The 26,672-nt window shown below is 39.4% G+C and overlaps 2 protein-coding genes across 4 annotated transcripts; both read right to left on the minus strand.

Moving 5' to 3' along the window:
* Positions 1-359: 359 nt before the first annotated feature.
* clcc1 (chloride channel CLIC-like 1) lies at positions 360-12,909 on the minus strand. 3 transcript variants are annotated; one of them, XM_042007037.1, is made up of 13 exons: positions 12,852-12,909; positions 10,740-10,869; positions 10,522-10,629; positions 10,132-10,242; positions 9,727-9,948; positions 5,015-5,155; positions 4,823-4,922; positions 4,516-4,613; positions 3,911-4,057; positions 3,370-3,814; positions 2,150-2,196; positions 1,991-2,041; positions 360-1,656 (listed from the first exon to the last, which is right to left on the minus strand). In XM_042007037.1, the coding sequence occupies exons 2-13, from the start codon at positions 10,866-10,868 to the stop codon at positions 1,552-1,554; spliced, it is 1,704 nt and encodes a 567-aa protein (XP_041862971.1). In that variant the 5' UTR covers position 10,869; positions 12,852-12,909; the 3' UTR covers positions 360-1,551. The 3 variants fall into 3 exon arrangements, with proteins under 3 accessions (XP_041862971.1, XP_041862972.1, XP_041862973.1); XM_042007038.1 differs by lacking the exons at positions 1,991-2,041; positions 12,852-12,909 and adding an exon at positions 11,133-11,137 and having other exon boundaries at positions 1,555-1,656; positions 2,150-2,246; positions 3,251-3,814; XM_042007039.1 differs by lacking the exons at positions 360-1,656; positions 12,852-12,909 and adding an exon at positions 11,133-11,137 and having other exon boundaries at positions 2,024-2,041; positions 2,150-2,246; positions 3,251-3,814.
* A 625-nt stretch (positions 12,910-13,534) lies between these two features.
* Positions 13,535-25,308, minus strand: ftsj3 (FtsJ RNA 2'-O-methyltransferase 3). The gene is made up of 21 exons (XM_042007036.1): positions 25,144-25,308; positions 24,895-25,000; positions 24,540-24,586; positions 24,352-24,431; positions 24,103-24,202; positions 23,772-23,966; positions 23,563-23,678; positions 23,285-23,389; positions 22,958-23,058; positions 22,228-22,314; positions 22,002-22,145; positions 21,759-21,894; positions 21,387-21,583; positions 17,809-17,923; positions 17,532-17,613; positions 17,269-17,431; positions 17,033-17,127; positions 16,673-16,775; positions 14,414-14,597; positions 14,227-14,321; positions 13,535-14,118 (listed from the first exon to the last, which is right to left on the minus strand). Exons 1-21 carry the CDS (start codon positions 25,208-25,210, stop codon positions 13,854-13,856), a joined length of 2,583 nt encoding a protein of 860 aa, XP_041862970.1. The 5' UTR covers positions 25,211-25,308; the 3' UTR covers positions 13,535-13,853.
* Positions 25,309-26,672: the final 1,364 nt, after the last annotated feature.

Raw genomic sequence — 26,672 nt, forward strand, 5'->3', positions numbered from 1 at the left:
GCGCTCAGGTGCGTAATCTGAGGCGCGAGGGCCATCTGTGGAGTGACGGGTGATAACTGGAGGGCAAATGAGAAAATTTAGTTACTTTTAACATTTATCTTACGATTTAAGTGTGTAAATAAAAAGATAAAATAAAAACTCGAAACACCTTTAATTACAATTTAAAGACATTTTATTTTTTTCTGATTAATTGCCGGTCTCATAAGCTTGTTTTCGTTCTTTAATTTAACCTCATTCATTTCAATACTGCAGTCGTCACCAAATGTTTAACTTCTTTATTTCAGAATAATAGCAATGAATGAATTATGAACATCTGTTTTGTTTCTAGTTTTTGTGGTTTAAAAAAAAGACGTGAAAAATGTGGTATACATTTTTTAATCAAGTTTCAACAGTTGACAAGTCTTTCTTCCCCATGTTACCTCCTCCTCTCAAGCTGTAATGCATGTCAAAAATGTACCTGAGTGCTGAATGTTTTATTATGATTTATTTCCCCTAAAACAAAACCAAACAGGTCATTCATGGTCTCTGTTCTAGCAGGATGGAAACAGAGGACAGGGTAACATTACAGAGATTTCTGAGATGATAAAATAGCAGTTAAAACTACAACTACGCTCACTAGCTTGTTGTTCATTTGTTAAGTGTGCTAACTTTAATGGGTATAGCTTAGCAGTCCCAGACATATGCCTGAATGCAAATTGGTCTGAAATTTCTTGGCTTATTCCCGACTTAAAACAAAATTTTATTAGCACCCATGAGCATCAGCATTGTGAATCCACAATGAGAGACTGGCAAAAAAACAAAAGAAAAACAAACAAAAAGCTTTAAAATAATACAAATATATATATATATTACAAAACAACATTTATTTGTGCAAAACCTTGTATCAACACAGCTTTCTCTTGATTAGTAATTTTCTTTACTTTAAAAAAATAGGATTTTTAATCTGTAGGGAAAGAATTGTATTTTTGTACAGGTTAGCTTCTGAATTTATACTGCATTCAGCCAAGCTATCAGCAGTCTTCATGCTTAATGCAATTAACATCTTTTTCCTCTTCAGCCAAGCTGATCTGAGTATCCATATTTAAAAAAAACACTGTAAACAATAAACCCCAATAATATCAGAACAGCTTAAATAAATTCTATGCTTGATGATGATAAAATGCTAATTTTATATTTAAATCAAAAACTGAAACAAGTCATATGCAGAATATAAAACCTCATTTTTGTCATTGTCTTGCATTGTCACTACAGTGAAACTCTTCTGTAAGACCATGATTCCTCCCCACAGGTACACATTTTAAATACAGACAAATACTAATTAAACACAGCTTCCCGTTTCTCTGATACTGGCTTTTAGTCTGGCAGCAAATTAATTTTGAGACACTGACTGCAGTCTTTCCAGCCCAACCACAATCAGCTGACTGCATGACAGCGAGGTAAGCTTGATGCTGGGTGCCGCTCCCACAATGTTGCAGATTCTCATTAAACATTTTTGGAAGTCAATCAGGTCATCAAACTCCAGTGGCATCTTGCTGGTTAGACTAAAGCAGTCTACTCCACTTCTGCTGGACATGTTTCCTGAACAGGCAGTCCAACAGTCTCTACGTGTCTCAGTGAGACAGAGGATGTACTCTCTTCTGCTGAGTCTTCTGGATCCTGCAGAGATGGGTTTACATCAGAAACAGGTTACCCGAAATAGCTTTATTAACATATAATAAATTATCCAAGTCTCATACTGTCACTTGCAAAAGATTATGCTCCTTAAACACATAAATTAAAATTTTTGTGCAACACTTTAGACAGCACAGCATGATGTATGGTTGCAACAAAAATGGCATGCATTGCTGACTCAGCACATTCACAAACTCAGGTCAAGCTCCTCAGCTATCATCAAAACATGAAGAAAAAAAAATTACCAGACAAAGCAAAATAAAATTCAATATTTGCATATATATATATATATGTGTGTAGTCAGTGAATACTTATTTACCAGTTTACATCGCTGGTGAATATTCACCATTCCATTTGTGCGAACACAATGCTGCAGCATTAAGACATTAGATAGTCATGCAGGAGGTTAGACACACTCAAGAAGCTCATATGTACCCAATCTGAGCTAGTTGTGAGCATTTTAATGAGAGGAACTCACTGGAACAACTGTTTGTGATGTCTGCCGTCCTGCTGGCTCAGATCTTTCTGCTGGCTGGCTCAGATCTTTCTGCTGCACCACCTTCCTTGGGTTCATCATGGGTTCATGACGACCGCCACCGGGGCCAACGGTACGTCTGCCTCCGTCATGACGACCGCCACCGGGGCCAACGGCACGTCTGCCTCCGACATGACGACCGCCACCGGGGCCAACGGCACGTCTGCCTCCGACATGACGACCGCCACCGGGGCCAACGGTACGTCTGCCTCCGACATGACGACCGCCACCGGGGCCAACGGTACGTCTGCCTCCGTCATGACGACCGCCACCGGGGCCAACGACACGTCTGCCTCCGACATGACGACCGCCACCGGGGCCAACGACACGTCTGCCTCCGACATGACGACCGCCACCGGGGCCAACGGTACGTCTGCCTCCGACATGACGACCGCCACCGGGGCCAACGGCACGTCTGCCTCCGACATGACGACCGCCACCGGGGCCAACGGCACGTCTGCCTCCGACATGACGACCGCCACCGGGGCCAACGGCACGTCTGCCTCCGTCATGACGACCGCCACCGGGGCCAACGGCACGTCTGCCTCCGACATGACGACCGCCACCGGGGCCAACGGCACGTCTGCCTCCGACATGACGACCGCCACCGGGGCCAACGGTACGTCTGCCTCCGACATGACGACCGCCACCGGGGCCAACGGTACGTCTGCCTCCGTCATGACGACCGCCACCGGGGCCAACGACACGTCTGCCTCCGACATGACGACCGCCACCGGGGCCAACGGTACGTCTGCCTCCGACATGACGACCGCCACCGGGGCCAACGGTACGTCTGCCTCCGACATGACGACCGCCACCGGGGCCAACGGTACGTCTGCCTCCGACATGACGACCGCCACCGGGGCCAACGGCACGTCTGGACAAGGAGCGCTGTGGAAACGGCTGCTCCGTCGGTCTGCCTGTTCCTGTATGTGTTATGTGTTTATGTTTTTGTCTAGTCTTGGACGGGTTGTACCGAAAACATGAATTTCCCTGCAAAGGGATTAATAAAGTATTTCTGATCTGATCTGATCTGATCTGATCTGGAGAGAGTTGTTCCTTCCCTTTCAAAGGCTTATTTTTTGACTGTGATGAATCTGATTCAGTGTGTTTGGGTTTTGATTGGGCAGAGTGGGTAGCATTGCTGTGAGAGCTCGCTCCATCTGCCTCCTCTTGAGTCTCCTGCTGGTTTTCAGACTCTGACTGTTCAGGGAGATTCTCAGCTATCTCAGGACTTTCCTCATGCCGTTCAGCATCCGTCTCATCCCCACTGTATAGTTCTGCTGTTCTTAGTGTCTCAACAACCAGTTGCGGTTCTTCCCTGACCCTGGTGGGCCGTCTCTGATGAACATTATTCCTGTATAATCTTGCATCATTGGCTCGATATCTTGGAACATGCTGTTGTGCAGGTGCAGGTGCAGGTGTAGGTGCAGCTGCAGGAGCAGGAGCATCCCCTCCAGCCACTGCCAAGTTACCGCGGTTTTCAACCATCAAAGGGTAAGGTTGTGGCTGCTGCAGCTCTGGAGGAGGTGGATCCCTTCGCGGGCGTCGTAGAGGAGCCATGATGCCATGCTGAAAGGCTGCCTGTACACTCCCATACATGACCACCTGTTCAAGAGCAAAAAAAAAAAAACATAAACTAGAATAGAGAAACATTGCCTAGTTTTATCAGTTTGCAAGGGTGACATGATAGTTTGCCTTTACCAAAATGGCCAGTACAATAGTGAGGAGGACTGGAATCTGCAGGGTTACTGGTAGATCCTTCAGAAGTGCTCGCAGAAATTCACTGATTCCTTGTCCAAAGTGTTTCAAAGGCTCTGTGAGGAACGTAGTGATGGTAACTGAGATCGCCTAAACAGAGAGGATGTTTAAAAATACTTAAATACGCATGAACACACATATGGTCAAAACTGCAGCAAAAGCAGAAAGCAAGAGAAACATATTCAGGGAGACACTGTTACCATGGGAACATTTATGCACTGATGAATGTTAAAAAAAATCTTTAACTGCATTTCCCTCCACTAGAAGCTTTTCTTCTTGTTTTTGTTCAGTTCTTTGCAGCTTTCCATTGGCTTCGACGCTCATATCATAAGTTCCCCCACTGATCACATCATTAACATTAACACAATAGGCAAATAGGCATTGGCACTTCTCAACAGCAATGAATATTCTTTGCCCACTGTGACTTTTCCATCTCTAAACAGCTCACAGCGGATAAATGGACAACTTTAGGCAGTTATTGCTATAGTTGTGACTAAATCTGTTTATAGCCTGAACAGGTGCTCGAAAACACTAGTATGGTGACCTACCTTAGTTGGAGGTACCAGCAGGATGGGATTAACCATGAGGACTTCATAATATTTCTTACAAGGGTCATCTTGAAGAGTCCAGGTACTTCTGAACCACTCTGCATATAAAGGATTAAAGATATTCAGCAGAAATAAACCAGATACAAAGTTTTAGCACAGTGAGAAATATATACATGCTTAGCATAAGAGTCTATTAAAGCAGCTATGCCTTGCTAAAGAGATTTTTTTAATGTGGGTTATGATATCTAAATGTAATACGGTTTTCACAAATAGGACAACAAAATGTGTGCTACTGATGCTGGCTTACCTTTCAAACTATCACTCCAGTCAATTTTCTTCACTCCAGTGCATTTTTCATTGACACTGTCCATCTTCGCTATATTATTTTGGTGTTCAGCAAAAGCAATCTGAACAAAACATTAAAATATATATATAAATTTATAGACACAATAAACACAGCAAAAACAAAAGTAAAGTAACTCAAAGAGTAATTTCTCACCTTGTACAGATAAAACCAGTTCCAGATAATACTGACAAAAAAGCAGACAGCAAACAACCTTCTAAACTGCACAAACCAGGACACTACCGACCACAGCTGGGTGGAAATGGTGGTCGATATAATCAAAACAAATACGCCAATCTGGAACAGAGAGAGGATTATAACTAGCTGCACAAGACAAAAAAAAACCCTTAACATACAAACTAAACAAAAGCATTTTGAAAACTGAGTAATTTCAGCCTGAGACACAATTGGTTTGAGTAAACAGCAGTTACACAGAAAACAGCTCGATTACAGGCATGTTTTTGTTTCCCTTTTAGATTTGACCTTTAATACACTTAAAAGCTTTTCAAGGCTGATTGACATGCATTTTACTGAAGATAGCCTATATGTAAAACAGAATGCAAAGAATTCATTTGATGTTAAACACAATACCTAGACTAAACATGGAGAAGCCGCATTTAGCTGTTATGCTGCAAACAAGTGGAACAAACTGCCAGTGGAGATTAAATTTTCACCAAATGTAGACATTTTTAAATCCAGGTTAAAAACATTTCTTTTCTCATGCGCCTATGCATGAAATCTGCACGGAAACTTTTTAACTTATCTTGCTTTTAATCATTTTAATGTAATTTATTATTTTATTGTCTTTCCCCACACTGAAATTTTATTTCTTGCATTTTATCTGTTTTATTTCATTAATTGCATTTCTTTTAATCTTTTTTTTTTCTTTATTATTGCTTTCTGCACCCTGCTGAAATGTTTTATGTAAAGCACTTTGAATTGCCTTGTACATGAAATGTGCTATTCAAATAAATTTGCCTTGCCTTCCGGTTTCGCTAGCGGGAGGATGGCAGCGTGATTCGTGAGCTCCCGACGGTTTTTTTTTTTTTTTTAATATATATATATATATATATAAATAGCTCCCTACAGTCATGCGTTTTGTTAACACAGGTGAAGATTTGTTACGATGGAAAAGGGGGTTTTGACTAGAAGTAGGAAAACTACTAATCTGACTAAAGACGACGCCGAGTCAAGTCATGGTGGACGAGGCAGCACCCCGGAGCCGGTGTTCTGTCAGTTTAGCATACATTGTCAGATCAGCATACGCATAGTGCAAACTAACTGCATCTAACCCTAACCCTAACCTTAACCCTAACCCTAACCTTAACCCGCATGCGCATTAACGTAATGTATGCTACTCTGATGCGTATGCTAAACTGACAGAACACCGGCTCCCTGGAGCGGAGATGCACCAGGACCCAGTCTGCGAAGTATTTTGAATGAACTCCGCGATTTTCGAAGAGATAACAATGAGCAGCTATCAGATATTAAACATGAAGTGAAAAGGGTTAACGACAGACAGGATGAGGCAGAAGAAAGGCTGGGGGATGCAGAGATGGTGCTGCAAGCGGCATCCACGCTAATCAAGAAGTTAACACGACGCCAAGCTATGAGGAGATTCAGCTATTGTCCACCTGGCGCACGGTGGGCGGGCGGCGCACCCGGAGCGAGGGGCGGAGCACCGCAGTGGCAGGTGATTCTACACAGGACAGCCAACGCACACGATTCAAGGAAAAGCTTCAAGGATACAGAAGACAACCTACTATTGAGGGATGATTGACTGTGACCGCCACACAAAGTCAGTTAAGTTGGGTGTTTGTTGGTTTGTTTGTTTGTTTTTTATCAGTTAAAGACGACTCGCCTCATTCCCTTATGGCCGCTTAATAAAAGTTAAATAATCTATTTGTAGTTTCCTATGTACTCTAATTAAAGAGTCGGGACTGCCTATATTACGAAATGCCCTCAGTACAACTTTGTTTTGCACTGAATCCTGCTAGTGTGTGGACATTTTTTAGGGCCCCAACCCCGCATAGAGGTGGGACTCCCCCCTACTGGGACCTGGACCATATGAGGCCATGCAGGCTTTTCCGATACGAGCCTCTACCTTGGAAACGCCTGCCCTATTTTGTTTTTATTTGGCTATACCCTGGTTGAAATGGTTTTGTTTTTCATGTTTGCGTTTAATACTTGTTTTAAGGGAGAGACTATGTTAGTGCACAAGTTTGATACAACTGGGGTCACAGTGAGAGGTTTAATATGTGTAATGTGTCATATATGTTTAAAGAAGTATGAACACACAGGACATTAAAATAGTTTCATTCAATGTGGAAGGGATCTCAAATCCAGCTAAAAGGACTAAAATATTATCAAAAGTGAAGCATGAAAACGCACAGATTGTTCTCCTACAGGAGACACACCTGTCGATGTCAGAACATGACAAGCTAAAAAGAATGGGATATTCTAGAGTGTATTGTTCATCTTATAAATCTGGACGAAGAAGAGGTGTTATAATATTAATATCACAGAAAATACTTTTGAATACATAGAGATATCAGATAAGGAAGGGAGGTACATAATAGTCACAGGAAAGATAGACAGTGTGGTAGTATCTATATGTAACGTCTATATCCCACCAGGTAGTGGTTACGATTTTTACAGAAAGATGTTTGACCTAATGGTAGGAGCAACAGGGATCGTTATTTGTGGTGGGGATTGGAATCTTCGTCTTGACCCTAAATTAGATACGTCTAAAAATGTGCCTACAACCAAACTGCATAGAAAAGTGAACAATCTAATAGCGGAGTTGGGCATATTAGACCTTTGGAGAGACTTTTACCCTTCAAGCCGTAACTATACCTTCTATTCATATCCTCATGACCATACTTGAGAACAGATTATGTTTTTTGTTTTCAAGAGAGACCGTCACAGAATTTATAGCTATGATATTGTTACTGTTAATCTGTCTGATCATGCCCCGGTTTTTTGTACAGTACATATTGGAGATAATCCTCGAAATTCATTGTGGAGACTGAACACAAGTATTTTAAACAACCTGCAGTTTGTGGCTCAGATGAGAAAGGAAATAAAATTGTTTTTAGAGGAAAATGACAAAGGGGAGGTTGATTCAGCTATAGTGTGGGATACTTTAAAAGCAGTAACTTGGGGAAAAATAATATCTTGGTGTGCACATTATAATAAAATAAAACAACTAAAACAAGAAAAACTTAAGAAACTGAAGGATCTCGAAACACAACACAAACAAACACAATGTCCTAGTTTGTTGATTGAAATTAAGAAAATCCGTAATGAAATAAATCTACTATACACACAGGAAATCGAAAAAAGATGGTTTTTGTAAAGCAAAAATATTATGAATCTGGCCCTCAATCTGCAAAAATTCTTGCTCAAAAGCTGCAAGAAGAAAAGGGCAGACAAAACCATATACAAAATAAAAGATCCAGATCCTAATAGTATCCAATATAAACAAGAAGAATTACAAAAGGCGTTTGAAAAATACTACAAACATCTATATTCACAACCACCCTTAGAGAGCGATCAACACATTAAGGCATTCCTCAAATCTCTTAACTTACCAACATTATCTGAAGAACAGAACAATATTCTTACCAATGCCATAACTGAAAGAGCTAAACAGCGCTATCTCTGGGCTAAAAGCAAACAAGTCACCTGGGCCAGATGGCTTTCCCCAAGACTGGTACAAAGCATTTTGGTCTGAGTTATTACCAAGCCTTCTCAAAGCCTCCAATACGGTGCTTAAAAATTCAAAAATGCCTCCCTCGTGGAGTGAAGCAGTAATCTCAGTTGTCCCCAAAGAGGAAAAAGATAGTTTGGAATGTGGGTCATATAGGCCTATTTCGGTGCTGAATGTAGATTATAAGATGTTTACGGCTATTCTTGCTAAAAGACTGGAGAAGGTACTCCCACAGCTCATACATACAGATCAAACTGGCTTTGTTATACAAAGACAAACCCATGATAATATTAGAAGGTCACTGCATATCCTACATCATATCCAACAAAACAATCTAGAAGCCCTTTTAGTAAGTCTTGACGCTGAAAAAGCCTTTGATTCAGTCAGTTGGGCTTTTTTATATAAAGTTCTCGAACGAGTTGGCGTACATCAAAATTTTACTCAAGTTATCCGTACACTTTATAGTAAACCGTCTGTGAGAATAAAAATTAATGGACATCTCTGACACCATTATGCTTCAACGCGGAACGAGACAGGGATGCCCCCTTTCCCCACATCTCTTCTCTCTTTATATACAACCCCTCGCACAGTGGCTGAGACAGACAGAAAGTATCAAAGGTATCTTCATAAACAGAGTAGCTCATAAGGTTGCCTTGTATGCAGACGACGTTCTGGTCTATCTGAGTGACCCGACAAACACACTTCCTGAACTAATGAATCTTTTACAAAAATTTTGTAATTATTCTGGTTATAAATTAAACGTACAAAAGGTGTTAGACAATTAAACATATATTTGTAAGACAACTCATCCCTTTCAACTTCAACACTCTGGATATTTATTTATTTGTTCCTAAATTTATTTAATTTTTTTTCCCCCTTTTCCTTCTCTCTTCCCTCATAACTCCACGTGCACAAGTTTGACTCTCCCAAGTTTGTACAAAGTTTTGTTTGTTATGTTTACATAATAATAATTTTTTTAATGTTATTAAAAAAGAAAAAAGAGGTGGACAACAAATGGAAAGTATACCTTTCCAGGGTTTTTTTCTTTCTCTTCTCTTTTTATAATCGGTATACCTCTGCGTGAAAATAAAGAATAAAAAAAAAAAAACAAACACAATACTTAAATTTCTGAAAGACCTCAAATGAAATAAATTACCTTCAATACTGTGTCAAGCTCTACACCAAAGGAGTCTTCAAAATGCCACTTCCAGACCTCGTAGTCATGAGGTTTAAGGTCTACCAGTATGTGACTGACAGCGTTGTCCAGAGCCCCTGTTCTCCATCGGTCTTCACCTTCAAGAAGGGACTGTATCTCCATCATGGCTTGTCTAGACAGCTTGATTTTGGCATCATAGAAGATTTCTGTTGAATCAATGGGCTAAGAAAAAAATTAGAAAGGTGTGTAAAAATGGCAGTGCCTTATATTTATTTTTCACTAAACAAATAATTTAGCTGGCTTAAAAAAATAAAAACGCTAGAAAAAACTCAGACCACATGATAATCAGAAGAAAGATTTTAACATCTCATTTTTCAACTGAAAATGTGTGACATCCTAACTTACTGCACCAACTCTTTGGATTTCCTTCAGGAGTCGGCTAAGAAACCGTTTGAATACTGGATTGCACGTAGGTTGTTGTGACATGAGCGTCATCTCCTTCTTTAGCTCGTCAATCTGAATGAAAGCAAAGCATAAAGGCATGAAAGCAAAAAGAAAGACAATGCTCTTAATCAGACTGATAGTTTGATTCTTAAAAGTAAAAAAGCATTAAAGAATAAAACTGAAATGATGAAAACACATGTTAATTTAAAAAAAACTGGGCAATAAAAAGGCATATGAAATTATTAATCTGATTAAAACAGGCACAAAATGACTAAAATAGTGCTGTTTTGTACTTTTCACTGACTCCCAACACAACATCTATTAACTGTGGTAGCACTTGTTAGTACTAACCTGTCTCTGTAGATCAACTACATTCTGTTTACAAGACGTCAGCTCCTCCTGGCTCGGCTCCTGAACGTACTCTCTTCTTTTAGTGACCACATTGCTGTAACTTGTTGGCTACCAAGCAAACACACACACACAAACTTAATGTTAAGGCAGATACAAAGAATTCAGGACGCCTGCAACGTTATCAAATGCAACAGGTTAACATTCAGTATCTAACTAACCTCAGCAGGCTTTCTCATCGTTTTGGTGCTTGCATCGTAGTTGAGCATGTCATAAGGGTCAAGCCAGTCATCTTCCACCTCTTTTCCCACGGTAGACAGTAGTAGGCTACACACCACAACGAGGAACATCCTGGTCGAGAGAGAAAGGTCATTTCTAGGGCTGCTCGATTATGAGAAAAATGATAATCACGGTTATTTTGATTGAAATTGAGATCTCAATTATTTAACACGATTAGAGAAAGAGAGGGGGGGGGGGGGCATTGTGACATTTGAAGTGTTTACTGTGGTAATACAGACTAGTTTCTTTCTACTAGGTCCCCGTAGCTATTGTTTCTCTGAGACCAGCAGCTATGTTCTGCCCGGTGTGACCTGGGAAAAAAATAGTCTGAAAACATTTCGTTTTCACGTTGAAATCCGCGTCAAGAAAAGGTTGCGAGACATTTCTATACGGCTTGACCACAGTTCCATAGTGGTGGCGAAACATTGGACTGTCGCCACGTCTTTCACAATAGAGATGTGACGTTCAAGAAAGAATCGATTCTTTTGAACGGCTCTTTTAAATGAACGATGAGAATCGATTCACAGCTGTGAGCCGTTCATTTGCGAGCCATTCTTCATATATATACAAATTTTTGACACTGCCTTCATCAAATCAAATCAAACTTTATTTATTAAGCGCTTTCATGCCATAGGCAACACAAAGTACTTTACATGATTAAAAACATAAGAATAAAAACACTCAATGAAATCTTTCACACAGTCACACTCACGCACGTATACACACACACACGCCAAGCCCAATCCCCGCCCCCCTTCCAGCTAAGACTGACTGAATGAATAAATAAATAAATAAGTAAATAAGAAGTAGCACAGTTGAGTCAAATGAAAATAAAATAAATAACATGTGACATCATAGAAGCCTGATGTCCAACACGCTCCATTCATGTGAAGCATCTATGGGCAGAGAGAATTGTTTGGAAACAAATACTGTGAGTTCTATCCAAAACATTTACTAGAATTTGCACTGACTGCTCAGGTTTATCCTTTTTTATCTATATTTTCCTATAATTTTTTACACTTGTATAGTAGATTTCATATAGGTACATATTTTCATTGTTTGTCATTCTTATATATTGTGAAATTTTGTAAGATTCTGTGAGAACGAGCCAGTCTTTTGAATGGCTCTTTAAAAGGAACGGCTCCTCAAGATCCGGCTCCCTTCAAAGAGCCATAAATCCCATCTCTATTTCACAACACCCTCACCACACTCATCATACAGGGCAGGAGAGACACTCCACTAAAATGGTGTTGAGATGGCAGTGATGCCATTTGTCCAAAGTGTTGATGAGTTTCTTAAATCCCGGATTGTTTGCTGTGTTAAATGACAAAAAATGTCTGTTTGTTTATAACGTTTGTCTCTCTGTGACTCTGGGAGCTGGTGGATTATTTAGTCGCGACTCACAAAAATGGAACATTTTTCTATTTTCTTGTGTCGCATCGCAAGCCCCCGTGTGCACGTCTGCGTGCACGAGCGCAACATTTCACATCCACGACTGTCGCCTGGCTGGAGGAGGGCAGCGATTTCCGCCTCATCGCGCAAGTTCGATAGAAAATGATGGCGAAGGAGCGACGTCGCCTCCCGTGTGTCCAGCCCATTACTGGCGAGGTGTTTGCAACTCGCGCTGAATAAAACTAAAGCAGTCGGGGCTGTGGGAGGAGTCTGCACCAGAGCGCTGCAATGCCGGCTGCGCTCGATTGGCAACTGAGAACAAACAGCACGGGAGTAAACTGTGAAGGACAAAAATAATCGGACCATTTCATTTTTATGATCGTTGAAAACCCAGATCGTAATTGTGATTAAAATTCGATTAATCGTCCAGCCCTAGTAATTTCCCCAGATAACAAGCGTGTAGCGTCAGCTAGCTGGAGTTGGATTTCCCAAACAAGGATTCCAGCAAACGCAAGTCCCAACTTTAGCTAGCTACGTTTGGCGACAACAGCTACACCTACAAAATCCGATGCCGACTAACTGTTGGACGTGTGTGCTATCTGATACACAGTCATATGCAAAATATCACACATTTTCGTTTAAAAGAAACGCTTCTACACTACCTTTCGTTTTCTCTCCAGCTACACTGTAGTAATGGCGAAGGGAGCGAATGACGCACACTACGCTCATAACGCAGTGCTACTACGGCAAACGTGAAGGACAAAAATATTTTTCGGAGGGTTTTTTTTTGGGGGGGGGGGGGGGGTGAACGTACCTTGTGAACCTCTTTCGTGCCCCTGTGTTAACATGTGTTAAATTTGTCCTGCAGTTTCCTGCAATTTCTTTATGGCAAGGGAAACATCCCGATGGCTGGGGAACTCGCCATCACATACCGTTACCCTGTGCTGACTTATCTTTCAAGATAAATCCGGTAAATTAATTTTTTCCATTGCCCATTACTGCAAAGGGGGCTTGGAAATCAACCAATACCATTCCAACTGTGGTATGTTTGAAGGGCGGGCAATAGTGTATTAAATTCATACTGTCAACTTATTAGCACACAAAATACACATTAAGTTTTCCTCTTCCAAAGACTGTTCATATTAGCAGATGAAACATCCTGATCACTGGTAATTATAGTGTTCCCCATGTGTTTTGATAATGGTAAAATACAGTTTAGATGCTTACTTAAAAAAGAACTAAAACGTAGATTCTTCTTCAGAACAGATCTCATTAAACTTTTATTTCCAACCATGTAACCATTGCTCTAAGTGAACAATGTGATTAAAAAGGCTTCAGCAACTGATATGAACAAAAGATTTATTTCAAATATTTACAACATTTTCTGAACACATTTTTTTTTCGCATACTTGAACTTGAATCTGTTCAGGTCTTGCATGGAGACCTTTCAGTGTGAGAAGATGAAGGCAACCACGTCCAGAGTTTAAACTTCAGTCAAACTTAGTAAAAATACAGCATCAATGTCAGTGACCAAAGTTAATTTTGTCCAAGACGGGAGCATCTTAGCTCACTATGTCACATAAACGATCACAGGCAACATGATGCCAGAGATATTTATGTTAAGACAGAAAGGCAGGACATGTGAGTGTTCTGGATGAAAATATTCATTTTCCTTTACGCCCTTTACCACCTTTAACTCCTCCTTTTCCACCCTTTGGCTGTCTTCCTTTTCCTTTACCTCCTTTGGACCCTTTACCCTGTTGGTCTTTCCTCTGCGTTCCCCGCATGTCTTTCTTCATGCGGCTGTCAACCACTTTGAAGACTCCTTTGACACCAGGAGGCCGTCTCACTTTCTTGCCTGCTCCTTTCTTGGCTACTACATACGTTATTTCTCTCTTTTCCTTCCCCAAGCCCGCTTTCTTGTAGATGCTAACACAGTTAAGGGAAAAAACAAACATATATAATGACATTTTTGGTCAAATTCAGATCATAATGCAAAGTGCTGCAAAACTTTAGACTACAGAAGCGACCACGTACCTCTTCAGCTGTGACATCTTCTCCCGCTCTGAGATGTCCACGGTGTTAACAACAGCCTCAGCTTTCTTCTTGGCTTGCTCCATCTTTTTTAACATCTACAAAAAGTCCCACCAAAAATAAGGTTTTAGCATTTGGTCCACTATTTTTATAGCCACGTCAGAAAATGTAATTACACATCTCCCATTACCTTCCTCTTCTTCCTGGCCTTAGCCTCAGCAACACGTTTGATAGGCCGAGCATTGATCTCTTTCCATTTTTGTTTGTACTCCTCCACCATCTCCTTGGTGACTGGCAATGGCTTCTTTCTGTGTTTACGTTCATCATCCAGGAACCACTCGGGAACATCCCATGGCTCATCAGAGCTGGCAAACCTACAAGAACAAAGTTTTAAGTTTTCAGTACAGGTGCACAAGTTATTCACCCAGATCAACAGTGTAGGTCATGCTGTGTGTAGGTGCCATGTTAGTATTTGCATATTTATGAGGTGGCACAGGTGACATGCAGCATCGGAATCTGGGTGGTGGGTGTGGTGCTGTGGGCGTGTGTGTGTGTCACGAAGTTTGAAAGGTACCAACTCACAGGTGTTTTAGATGAATGGATGAGGAAGTGGGGTGAGCTCGGTGGTGGTCACATTTCTGTTGACCGTGTTATCAAGCAATATATAGCATAAGCCTGTTTCAGTCAGAATAACGTTTACTCAGTGTCTGGATGTGTTTTGGAACAATGAATGGAAGGAATAAACGTATCGCTGCTGACACAGAAGTGGTTGAGAATATTTCGGAACTCGCGTCTGGCAAAGAAAACCCAGAGTTTAGCCCACAGCGGCCCTTAGACAAAGTTATTGTTTTGCCATTTGTGAGCTTTAATTGCATTTAATTTGTTTATGATATAAATTTCTGTATTCCCAAATAGTTTGTTGGAATGTGATTAGGGATGCACCGATGCCACATTTTTATAAACAAATAAAAGTACTTACATTTGAGTACTTGACAATACAGAGTACTGATATGAATAATCATAAATCCCGTTCACTGGTAAGGTGTGTGGACCAGGGGCAATGACTGATTGGTTGACTGTGTGATATACGAATCATCCTGTAGCCATCTTCTAAATGTAAGGCTGGAAAACTGTCTGAATCTTCATAAATAAGGAGGGTGAAGTATTTTTGGGTGGATTCTGTCCACTGCTGTGACAAAAGTATCTAAATGCCTGAAAATAAGGTTCTTTTGCCTCCAAAAAGGCTCTTAAGGTTCTCAATGCCAAATTAAGATTTTTAATATGACATGAGTAATAAATAATTATAATACATTATAATATAATTAAAGTAAATAAAAATTAAGTAGAGGACAAACTAAATTAAATAAAATAAAAAAAGGAGAATACTAATAATGATTGTGATTACCACTTCAATTTAAGGTAGCTATAACTGTGCATAGCAAACACTGATCATCATCATCAGGTCTGATTATTTTTTTAATCCCAAAACTAATCAAGTAAACGGTCAGGAGGGCTTGGATGAACTGCTCTGCCTCAGTCACTGACAATGAAGCCATCCTGCTGGGTGATGTGAAGCCTAGGGGGAACAAGAAAGGCTTAAAATCCATCTTGTAAAGGCAAGACATCAGTTCCTTATATTTCTTCCTCTGGTTGAGCACCTCCGAAGAGCTTTCTTCATAAACTCTGAATGAATGACCCCAGTTAAGTGGCATTCCTCTCCTCTGAGCCTCCCGGACCAGGAGTCTGGTCCAGTTCGGGTGAGAAAGAGAAGATTTTCTCACGGACTCTTGCAGAAGTTTCTAAAAGAGCTGCGTAGGTTCTAGACCTTCAGTTTCCTCAGGGAGCCCAATCAGCCCAATGTTGCAGTGTTGCCTCTCCCCTCCAGGTCCGTTAGCTTAGCCTTTAGCTTCCTGTATCAGTGTGACGCTGAGTGCTTAAAGTTTCGGCCTCCTCCAGTGGCTGGTGAGCAGCATCAGCCATTTCTTCTAGTGACTCCTTGCAATTTGCCGTTAAGTCCTTGGAAGGATGTCTTGAGCTCGGAGAGCAGGGCTGATCTCTGATCAGCTAGAGCTATAACGTTGCCTTTGCAAAAAATAAATAAAAACTGTCAAGTTTGCTAACATGGGTGTCAGTCTTGGACTTTTCACCTGCTTTAATGTTTTTTTGAGGTTTATTTGTTAATGCATTAAAAAAATGTGGGTCAATTTCACAGATTGATCTCTTCGCATTAACGAGTTAAGTTTGACAGCATTAGTATTTTCCCACTGGCATTTCTGTAGTATCGGAGCACTTGTATGAATACAGAGTATGAGTACACGCACATGGTATCAGGGCGATACTGGTATCAGGGCGATACTGGTACCGCTATCGGTGTATCCCTAAATGTGATAGATAAAAGGATATCACAATTCATCAACACAGTATGACTCAAGTGAGACAACAAACACACCTGTGGAAGGAACTGTCCACCAGGTCCCTTTCTCTCTTCTTAGATGTAGCGATCTGACAGCCCATTGCCAGGCCTTCTGCATTCAGGATCCTAGCTTTCTTACCTAAAGAAGACAAGATACAAAACCAACGACAGTTTACCAGGAGAACCAGAAGTCCTCTTACCTATAGAAGAGTTCAAGTTTGTGTTGGCAAACCAATCTCTTAATCTGATTTATTTAAATAAAAATGTGCTGTGACTTGAGGGCTGCAAGCAAAGATATGGGGAAAAAACAGTCATCTGAACACCAGACAGTGAACAACTGATTGCTGAAGATAAAGCCAATAATTAAATACCTGTAAAATAAATACGCATACTTACTGGTACTTTCAACAGGAACAACCTGGAATTCATCATCATCGGCCTCACCAGATTTCTCACCAGCCCCTCTGGCCCGCTTCATTCTGGATATTTCTCTGGAAAAAGCAACACTGGTTTATATGTTGTTGTTTTCATTTTTCTAATGCTAAAGAATCTAAAATCAATTTCCCTTCCATTGATTACATACATTTTAAAAGAAAAAGAAAAAACACAAGACATGTTGGATGAGGTTTTACTTTTCATCATCACTGCTGTCATCTGAGTCGCTGTCGCTTTCCTCTGCAGCCGTGTGTGATGGTCCTGCCTTTTCCTCATCTGGCAGAGCAACTTCCTCCTCCTTCTCTTCTTCCTCTTTTCGATCGAGATGCCCTGCCTCAGCTTGATTTTTTTTGCCTTTTGCTAGAAGACATACAAAAAATGTATTCATCAAAAGTTGCAGAAATTAATCTGAGGAATAAAACCACAGGAGTGTTAATACATGCATGAGAAGCATGGTTACCTGAGTGTTTACTCTGGAGCCACTCGGTCTGTCTGAGCTCACTTTCTGCATCTCCTTCCAGGTCGATCTCAGAGAAGATGCCCTATAGAAGGGTTGGGTTCGGGGGCAGATAAACACACTAGATTCAGCTATTGCAAAAGGCTGAGATCAACCACTATGTTAATGAGTAGGCAGAAGACAAACTGTTTAAAGCCACACAGTGGACCAGTCATGATGTGGAGGAACATTAGAATAACATGCGAGTTTGGACATGTAGTATTAAGTGGCATGGACAAACCTTGCTGAACCACAGGTTGGTTTCTCGCTCTTTCTTCTCATCCTTTCCCTCCAGTTCCACCAACAAGCCACTCTTTTCCTCTTTATCATCCTCCTCCTCCTCTGCAAACTTTACTCTGGAGAACACAAATGAAAAAAAGGAAGAAAAAAAAAAAGACTGACTCTACTGTGAAAAGTACATTATTTAAAAATCTGAAATGCAGAATAGATGCATTTTGTGCAGGGAAACAAAAAGATGACTACCAAATCATTCTGTTATCAGCTCCTGAATAAATTCACTATGCCCTAAATAAAGAGTAGGTAAAAAAATGCTGGCCAGCTGGAACAAGCCTAAAGTCAATCTCCACTTCACCTAGGCATACTTATGACTTGTATTCAAACAATGTCAATTTGTAGACGTTTATACGACCTCTGTCCTTACTCTGCAAAGACTGCATATACGTTTGTAAACTTTAGCTGACCATTTATCTAAATGTTAAGCTGACCATGAAGAGCTCATAACTTCTTCATGTTGCAGCTTTTAATCTATTCTTGTTGGAAACCATGAATACTTCCATCTGGAAAAATATCTTCTCTGTAAAATAAAGATGTAAGATCGGTATTAAATAATCAATAAATGAGATATACTGGAAAATAAAGTAATGCTTAAAGTACTATTTGCTTAAAGTTATATCATTTTGTAATTATATATTAATATATTATACTTATATATTAACATATAAGTATAAAAATTATTATTGTACTTGATAAAATAAGGCTGGCCGATATAGAAAAAAAGCATAACGATAAAAAAAAATCACATTGATTGATATTTTTATTATTGATAATTATCAAAATATTTAAAAAATATATTTTAAGTGCAGCCCTGGTAATTTGATGCTATTGATTATTGACCTACTTTTAATGAACACAGAAACACTGAATTCATATTCAACCCTTCATTCAACCACCTTTTTAACCATATCTGAAAGTTTTTACAAAAGAAAAAAAATCAGCTTAAGAGACCTGACTGATGTCAGTAAATATCATAAATACATATTTAAATAACCTTTGATGAAAATAAATGAAACAAACAAATAAATAGCTTCTTCTGGTGGGAATAGCACACTACAGTTCAAAAACTGGCAGGGCTAGGCTACCATGTACACAAACACCACTCAACAAGAACAAAACAAACTTTAGGCAAAACTCTCCCTTCAGCCTAGAATCACTATGGGGTATTTCTTCCCTCAACCCAACCTCTTTTCAAAACAATCCTCCGCCTCTCCTTGCTCCTTGCTTTTGCAGTGCACATGCTTTTTGTTGTGGTTTGAGAGGGGCGGGGACTTGGTGACATAGCGTGCCTGGGTCTGCGTTTGTGATTGGTTGGGAGGAAGTAATGACTGTAGTATTAAGCTACATGATAGGCTATAAGGGCTGCAACTAATGACTATTCTGATGGTCGATTAATCACCGGCTATCAAAACGACTAGTCGACCAATCGGATTATATATCTCATGATTATTATATATGGATCTTATTTCACTTTCAGCTTTGAAATTATGCATAAGGTTGTTAAGTAAGTCCGACTTGCCTCCTCTTTAAATGTTCGAGCATTGCAGACGTACTTCTGTGGTACACAAGGTCCGCTTTACAAATCTCACACATATTTAAGTTATTTTGTAAGTTTAACGTGACGTTATCCCAGACTTTTAACGTTCTCCGTCACCGTTTTCCTCCCTGGTCCGCCGCCATAATTTTCCCCTGGCGGACTTTATTGTGCATGTGCAACTCTCAGCAGAGATTAAAAAAAAAGGCGACTTTGTATTTTTTCCCCTCTTTGCGCATGTGCATTGTGCAACTCTCAGCAGAGATAGGATTAGAAGACGATGTCTCACTCTGTAGTTTTGTTGTTTTTTTTTTTGCCGACAATAGTCGACGGCTAAATTGTTGTCGACTATTTTTATTGTCGACTAATCGTTGCAGTCCTTTGGGCTATAATAAAAAATCAAGGAAAACTGTTTCTCTATTGAACTTTTTAAATCGAACGATTTTGATCGATATATATTGTATAAATATATATTGTTATCAAACTATCGCCCAGCCCTATGATAAACCATCATTAATCAGAATAAAGTGAATTTTATTCTTCATACTTGACCTGTTTAAAACTGTAAGTCAATGTCATGGGAGGAAAATGCAAACTTATACAATCCATTACTAGGATTAAGTGCTGGTCTGTTTAGAATGAAATATTTAGAGCTCATTAATTCATAAATCCATTTTGCAAATCCTGTGGTGGCCATGGGCCTCATGCTAACACTTTCTCATGGTTGAACACCATCGCTGATGTGTTACGCTCTCACTGTTTCAGATGAGATTTTCCTGCCTTTAATGAACATGTGGATCAGATGAAAACAATTACCTTATTTTATCAACCAAAGACAATTAAAAGCTATCAGCAGCTTTCAACAAGGAATGTTTTCTACAAGTATATTTACTGTCTGTGTTGTTGTGAATGAAATTCACACATTTTTATATTAAAATTACAAGAGACATTTTATTGCTCTCCAGAATGACATGGTAGAGTGATAACCTAATATAATATTCTTTTACATTTAAACTAGGGGTGGGACTCGATTAACAGAAAAGTAAAAAAAAAAAAATCAAATTAATTACGGCTTTTTAATTAATTAATCTTGGTAAATTACATTTTAATCGCATAACAATATTTGCCTAAAAAAAAATAGACTTTTTATTTAAATGGGTCTTAGTGGATGACTAATCAATTAATAGACACAGACATTAATATTGTAAACTCAAGCTCTAGTAATATCTGGAAAAATGCATTTAACTGCATTTAAATTCAAAACAGTTTAAAAAGAAAGAGAAAATATCTTTGGCCGAAATGAAGGGACCTATAGTGAAAGTATCATTTTAAGTACTTTAACTAGCAGCTCCAGCTGTTCTTTATTGATAACTCTACAACATGTTAAAGTACTTTTAACTTTTTAAATCTTTTCGTCCACGATCTTCATTAATAGGCATTAATATCTGACTGTAAGCCAGGATGGGATCAGCCAGCAGCGGCTTTGCACATTTCATTTTTGGTCTGGTCATGCTGGAGCAGAACGTCTGACTGCAGCTTTGAGCACTTTTGGATAGAGGAGTGGCAGACGCGCATCAGTTTCCAAAATTCTACAATATCCCTGGAAAAAGTCACTATAGTTTCAGATGAGTCTGAAAACTCACTAAATATAGCACCAAAGTACTTAAATTAGCAAAACTGATTTAGCCGAGCTCTGAGGTGTCCATCAATTTAACCGGTGTGCCGGAAACTGCGGTGTGCACTGACAAACATCCCATGTTGTTTTGAATACATACTTTTTTTTTAAATGCAAAATTTTTAAAATTAATTAACAGTAATTACTGCATTAAAGCCCACCCCTAATTTAAACTTAAACAAGATAATGTGATCTGTGAGTATTATGCAGCCCCAAACAAACGCCTACCCACACCTAACCTGCCACTTTCACAGCAATCCAGAATCTTGTGTTCTTTATTAAAGGGACGTTACCTTTGATGTGAATGGCCACTTACTTCTTCTTTGGTGCTTTTTTTTCCAGTTCTTTCTGTCTCCGCTCCACTTCTTCAAAATCCTCTTCATCTAGATCAGATGCCAAGGACATTTTATCCGCTTCATCATCATCCTCCTCATCAGAGAGGTGAAGGTCATCTTCTCCATCTACCAAATTGTCTGCTGCATTCATGTCTCCCTTAGAGATATCAGCCAGCGCCTGGTGGACAAAGGCAGATACCAAAGAAGCTTCAAACAAGAACTGTGTACAGCTGCTTCTCTGCGTAAATATGACTAACTCAGATCAGAAGAAATCAACATTTTTGAGCTCCTGTAGTCACGGTAGTATTTTCATGCTCAGTCTGGTGCATTGGGAAACAACATGTGACCTTCACCTTTTGCTTCTTGATGGTGGAAAGGGAAAACAAGGATGTGTCGGTGGTGCTGGCAATGGAGACGCCTGGCAAGTCCATCTTCAGCTCCACTCTCTCTCTCTGCTTCCTCCTCTCCTTCAACAGCTTCCTCTTCTTGCTAGTGGAGCATGACAGTTCAAAATAAATACGCACACTCTAGCCACAATCAACATATAGTAAAAGAAAATTGCAGAAAGGTATAAAGTGAGAAAGTGTTTGTAATACCGTCGAAGTTCTGCCACCTCTTCAGCTTTCAGCTCTGCCAGTTTATTCTCAATTTCTTCCTCCTCTTCTTTATCATCCTCCTCTGCCTCCTTCTTCTTGTCTGATTCATCCTCTGAATTGCTCCCTTCTTCGTCAGAACTTAAACTACGAACAAAACAATCCTCTGTAACACATTCCAGTAACACTGACAAGATATTTCAGTAGCTTATAGTAAATAAAAGTATACCTGATCTCCTGATCGAGCTGTTTGGCCTCCGCTTTTAGTTTCTTTGCCAGGTATCGTCTCAGCTTGGTCCTCCAGTTTAGCAACAGCCTGCAGATGTAAGGACGGAAAAGAAAAACAAGTGGAAACATGCATGTTTAACACCAACAGCTACAACTTTTTATTTTTTAAATGAAGCACTGAAAATCCTTTTGAGGCTATATTTTGTAGTATAAGATCACAACATTTTAGCTGATAATAACATTCATAAAAAGTCATTATTTAATTATTGTTTACATTGTATGCTATTATAACTGTTTACTGTTGTTATTATTCATAAAAATGTTTTTTTTGTTGTTTTTTTAAGATCACCACCTCTGAATTACTCACACTGAGTGACTGAACTTACAGAGTTCTGCTTTCATCATTTAGATAAAATGCAACAGAAGCTTTTGGACCAAACAGCAGATTAGAACATGCTGCACTTAGAATCTGTACTGATATAGAACAAAATAAACAGGCTGAAATTTTTAAATAAAATAAAGCCACCACCTAGAGCTCACCAGTTTTTTTACCCAACAGTATTTGTATTGAATCCTATCAATTAACTTTTACATATTATATATATATATATATATATATATATATATATATATATATATATATATATATATATATATATATATATATATATATATATATACACACACAAATGCACACAAACAAATGTGAGAAATAAAAAAAGGGGGTTTACCGAAGTTCTTTGCGGCCCAGGACTTTGATGTCCCGGCAGCACTCCTTTATTTCATTACTAGTGATTGAGTGAGACTCCAGGTCTGGATTGTCAAAGGAGATCTTAAAGAACAAGACACAGTGAGAGCAGAGTTACAGAGAGGATTCTCCTCAGCTTGGCTTTTATTTTTTCCTCTCTCAGTAGCATTAGTCAGTGTATATTTCATAAGCAGATCTGTGTATTCTAATATAGAAACGTCCTGGGCGTTAGCTGTTATACATAGTCTATTAACAGACAAATTGCTTAAATGCTCCATTTTCTTTTAGAATTTAAGTAAAGAAATCTCACCGCACTGGCTTTTCCTAGAAAGTCCACAGGGTTGTCTGCTTTCAGAAAATCTGTCACCGTGAAACTGTGGTAAAGCGTCATATCACCATCTTCATATCCCTCTGCCTAAAACACAAGAACAGCTGTTGGTCAGTGGTGGATGTAATAGAGTTAAGTGGGAATGAGAACCACTACAATGAATAACATGAAAACACCTCATGAGATTAAACAGGCCTAACAATTTACTTGAATTCATATGCGATAAGCACTGTGTTACTACATCATTACAGTGTACTTGCCTTTGGCTTCTTGTCAGGAATGAGCTCCTTCACAGTTTTGGCCTGCACATCAACCTCTTTAAACGCATGTTTGGGATCAAAGAACTTGGTGTCGATTTTGTCCGGTGCAACAAAACCTGGTAACAACAAAACTTAGTTTAACTGATCTGAAGAACTGGTTAAGAAAAAGAACATGTAAATATAAATACAGTTCTGTAGCTGCCACCCACCCTGACAGACGACAAAGATCTCAGCTGATTCATTTCTTGATGCCTGAGGTTTGGTGGCCTGCACCTTCTTAAAGAATTGCTGGAAGATCCAGAGTAGTGGCTGGTAGTCTTTAGAGCGGAAGACCTTGGTGACAAAAGTACCACCTTTGGTCAGAAACTCACAGGCCAACTTCAGAGCCATGAGGGTCAGGTGAGCTGAGGGTGAAGACAATGTGAACATTAAGTTTAATGGTAAGGAAAAGTTAAATAGGTTACAGATGAGAGTAGCAGAGAAACAATAGCTGGTTAACCATAACATATTCATATTAAATAAAGTTTTCTTTTGTCTTACCCTGGGAAAAGGCATCATGCTGCCAATTGGCTCCCACATTTGGGGCTCCGTCATTTAATACAACATCCACTTTCCAAGTTTGAAGCTCCTTTCGAAGAGCCTGTACAAGGAACAGACAGTATGTCATTAAACGCAACCAGATCACTCATAAACGTTTATTTTCACTGTGGTAAAAAGTACAGCTCTGCAGGTCTGGTGTTATCATATTTGATGCTCATGAATAAAAAAATCAAGTAGCAGCTTCTCCACCTGTCTGCACTTCTCAGTGGTGATATCTTCTTGTAGCGTCACCACATTGGGGATTGGCCTAATGGGAACCAAGTCAACACCTGAACACAAGGGCATGATAGATTAGTATCATTACAACTGCTTTATAATCCTCAGCAGAATGAGAAAAATCTATTGTCACATATTCCTGCTGATGACAGAGCTCTTACCAATGATAAGACTTGAAACTGGCATAAATTTGGAAGCCACCTGCAACCTGGAGAGACAATTTTAGATTTGATTGAGAAGTCCATATTTGACAGTAATGATGTGGATGATCCGTTTCTGCTTTCGCTTTTTTGTGTCCATAAAAATCAGTGACCACAATAAACAAAATAAATAAAAATGAAAAATGAGAGAGAGAGACATACACTAAATTCCACTGACAACTCCAACAAGTTACATATTTCATACTATACACATAAATTACAATGTATTAATGGCCATTCAGGATTATGTTTACTTCATAACAGCTGGAAATATGGTGACAGAACAATCAGGGAGAAATGTTTACAGGCTACATACCATCCACCAGGAGCTGCGCATAGATCGACCACAGCTCTGGCTTTCTGTAGAAACTGGAATTTACGGTTAAGCTGAATCAGTTTAAATGAGGAGCGAGAGCGATAACCTAAGAAAAACGAAAGTTAAAAACACATGTAACTAAATTTCTTCAACGAATACAGCTTTCCAGTATTACTGATGTAGCCAGGCTGCTAATGCTAATAAACCTCCCAGGGCTTCAACTTGTGGCTTTTTGTTACTAGTATCTACCTGTTTCTTTGGCAAGGTGGTAAAATTTATCCTTTCTGGTCTTTCCAACTTTTAGTTTTTTCCCCATCTTCTTTACAGCGGTTTTTCACTGGTCTCTGTCACGGATATGCCACAACCAGTACACTGCTGAAAACAACACGTGTAGCTGTCCCTGCGCATATATTTGACGTCACACTACTGCTTCTTCTTCCACAGTTTGCATCCGACATGACGCCACCTGCTGTCAGAAGCACAGAATGCAACTCTCTAATCAGAGGTACATAATAAAAACTGGAAGACAAAGATATTCTAAATAAAGACACACAACCCTCTCAAACATCATCTTAATGATGAGCAAGCCTCCTGTGACTACACTAATTCTGACTAGTAGCTTTTCAAGTTTATTTACATGAGAACCAACATACAACCTTTACCATAACAGAGGTCATGAGGGCTCTAAAGGAGCTTAATCTTAGAAAACCAGTTGGCTAAACTAATGTGGAGCTGTTCTTTCTAAAGCTGGAAGCTGAAATAATAGCTGGACCACTATGTCATGTTTTTAGCCTTACTTTGATTTCAACCCCCCTTGGACTGAAAATATGCCCTTGTAATCTCTCTCCTCCATGGAGGTGACCCTAATATTTTAAATAATTATTGGCCAATCTCTGAACTCTCTGTTCTGTCAAATGTGCTTGAATCCCTGATCAGTGAACAGGTAAAAGTCTTTCTGGCCACCATCTCTATCCTGTCACCATTTCAGTCAGGTTTTTGCAAAAATTGTTATTGTTGTCTAGAAGGTCATAAATGATATACCTGATGCTCTTGACAAGAAGCAATGTTGTTTGTCCCTTTTTATTGATTTATCAAAGGCATTTAATAGTGATGATCATATTACTTTAATTAAACGTCTTTCAGCTATTGGCTGGTTTACAAGTTATGAACATAGCCCAGGCTGTTCAGATTGAGGGGTCCTCTGTGGAGGTATTGCAAGTGAAAAACGGTATATCTCATAGTTCAGTGCTGGGCCCTTTATTATTCACTAAATGGAAAATGGTCATTTTGTTAGACTTGCAGAAAACAGACATCATCCATATTTACCTTGAATATATTTAGTATTTTCTTGACAGGATCAATTTGAAGTAAAACCTTAATTTAAACCTCTCAATTTGTTATTAATAGAGTAATTATGATTACCTTTATTAGCCTTTTCCCACTGTAAATCACCCACAGTAAATTTGCAGTAGGTGGAACCGAACAGGACACTTAATTTCTTACGTATATTGAAACATTGTTTGCTTGTGATATCACATCATCATCAACATCATCATCATATTGGTGATATCATATCAATATCACCAATGACATTTTGTAAATTAAGCATTCGTTCAAAATTGAGGAAAACCTGAAAGAACTACCTCAAAAACACCAGCGTACTCTTTAGGTGTTACAGGTAAATTGACATTTTTAAAAGAAAGTAGTCGTCCAAGCTTCGTCCAGTGTTTTTTTTTTTTTTTTTTTTTTTTTTTTTACCCTTTAGGCTTTCCGTAGTG

This window comes from Melanotaenia boesemani, chromosome 14 (assembly GCF_017639745.1).
Source record: "Melanotaenia boesemani isolate fMelBoe1 chromosome 14, fMelBoe1.pri, whole genome shotgun sequence".
NCBI lineage: Eukaryota > Metazoa > Chordata > Actinopteri > Atheriniformes > Melanotaeniidae > Melanotaenia > Melanotaenia boesemani.

Coding starts and splice junctions, on each gene's coding strand:
- clcc1 (XM_042007037.1), bottom strand. CDS start 10,868: ATGTTCCTCGTTGTGGTGTGTAGCCTACTACTGTCTACCGTGGGAAAA. Junction 10,630..10,739: donor CGATGAGAAAGCCTGCTGAG/GTTAGTTAGATA, acceptor TTTGCTTGGTAG/CCAACAAGTTACAGCAATGT. Junction 1,657..1,990: donor TTCACCAGCGATGTAAACTG/GTAAATAAGTAT, acceptor CCATCTCTGCAG/GATCCAGAAGACTCAGCAGA.
- ftsj3 (XM_042007036.1), bottom strand. CDS start 25,210: ATGGGGAAAAAACTAAAAGTTGGAAAGACCAGAAAGGATAAATTTTAC. Junction 24,432..24,539: donor AGTTTCAAGTCTTATCATTG/GTAAGAGCTCTG, acceptor CCTTGTGTTCAG/GTGTTGACTTGGTTCCCATT. Junction 23,679..23,771: donor GATCTTTGTCGTCTGTCAGG/GTGGGTGGCAGC, acceptor TGTTGTTACCAG/GTTTTGTTGCACCGGACAAA.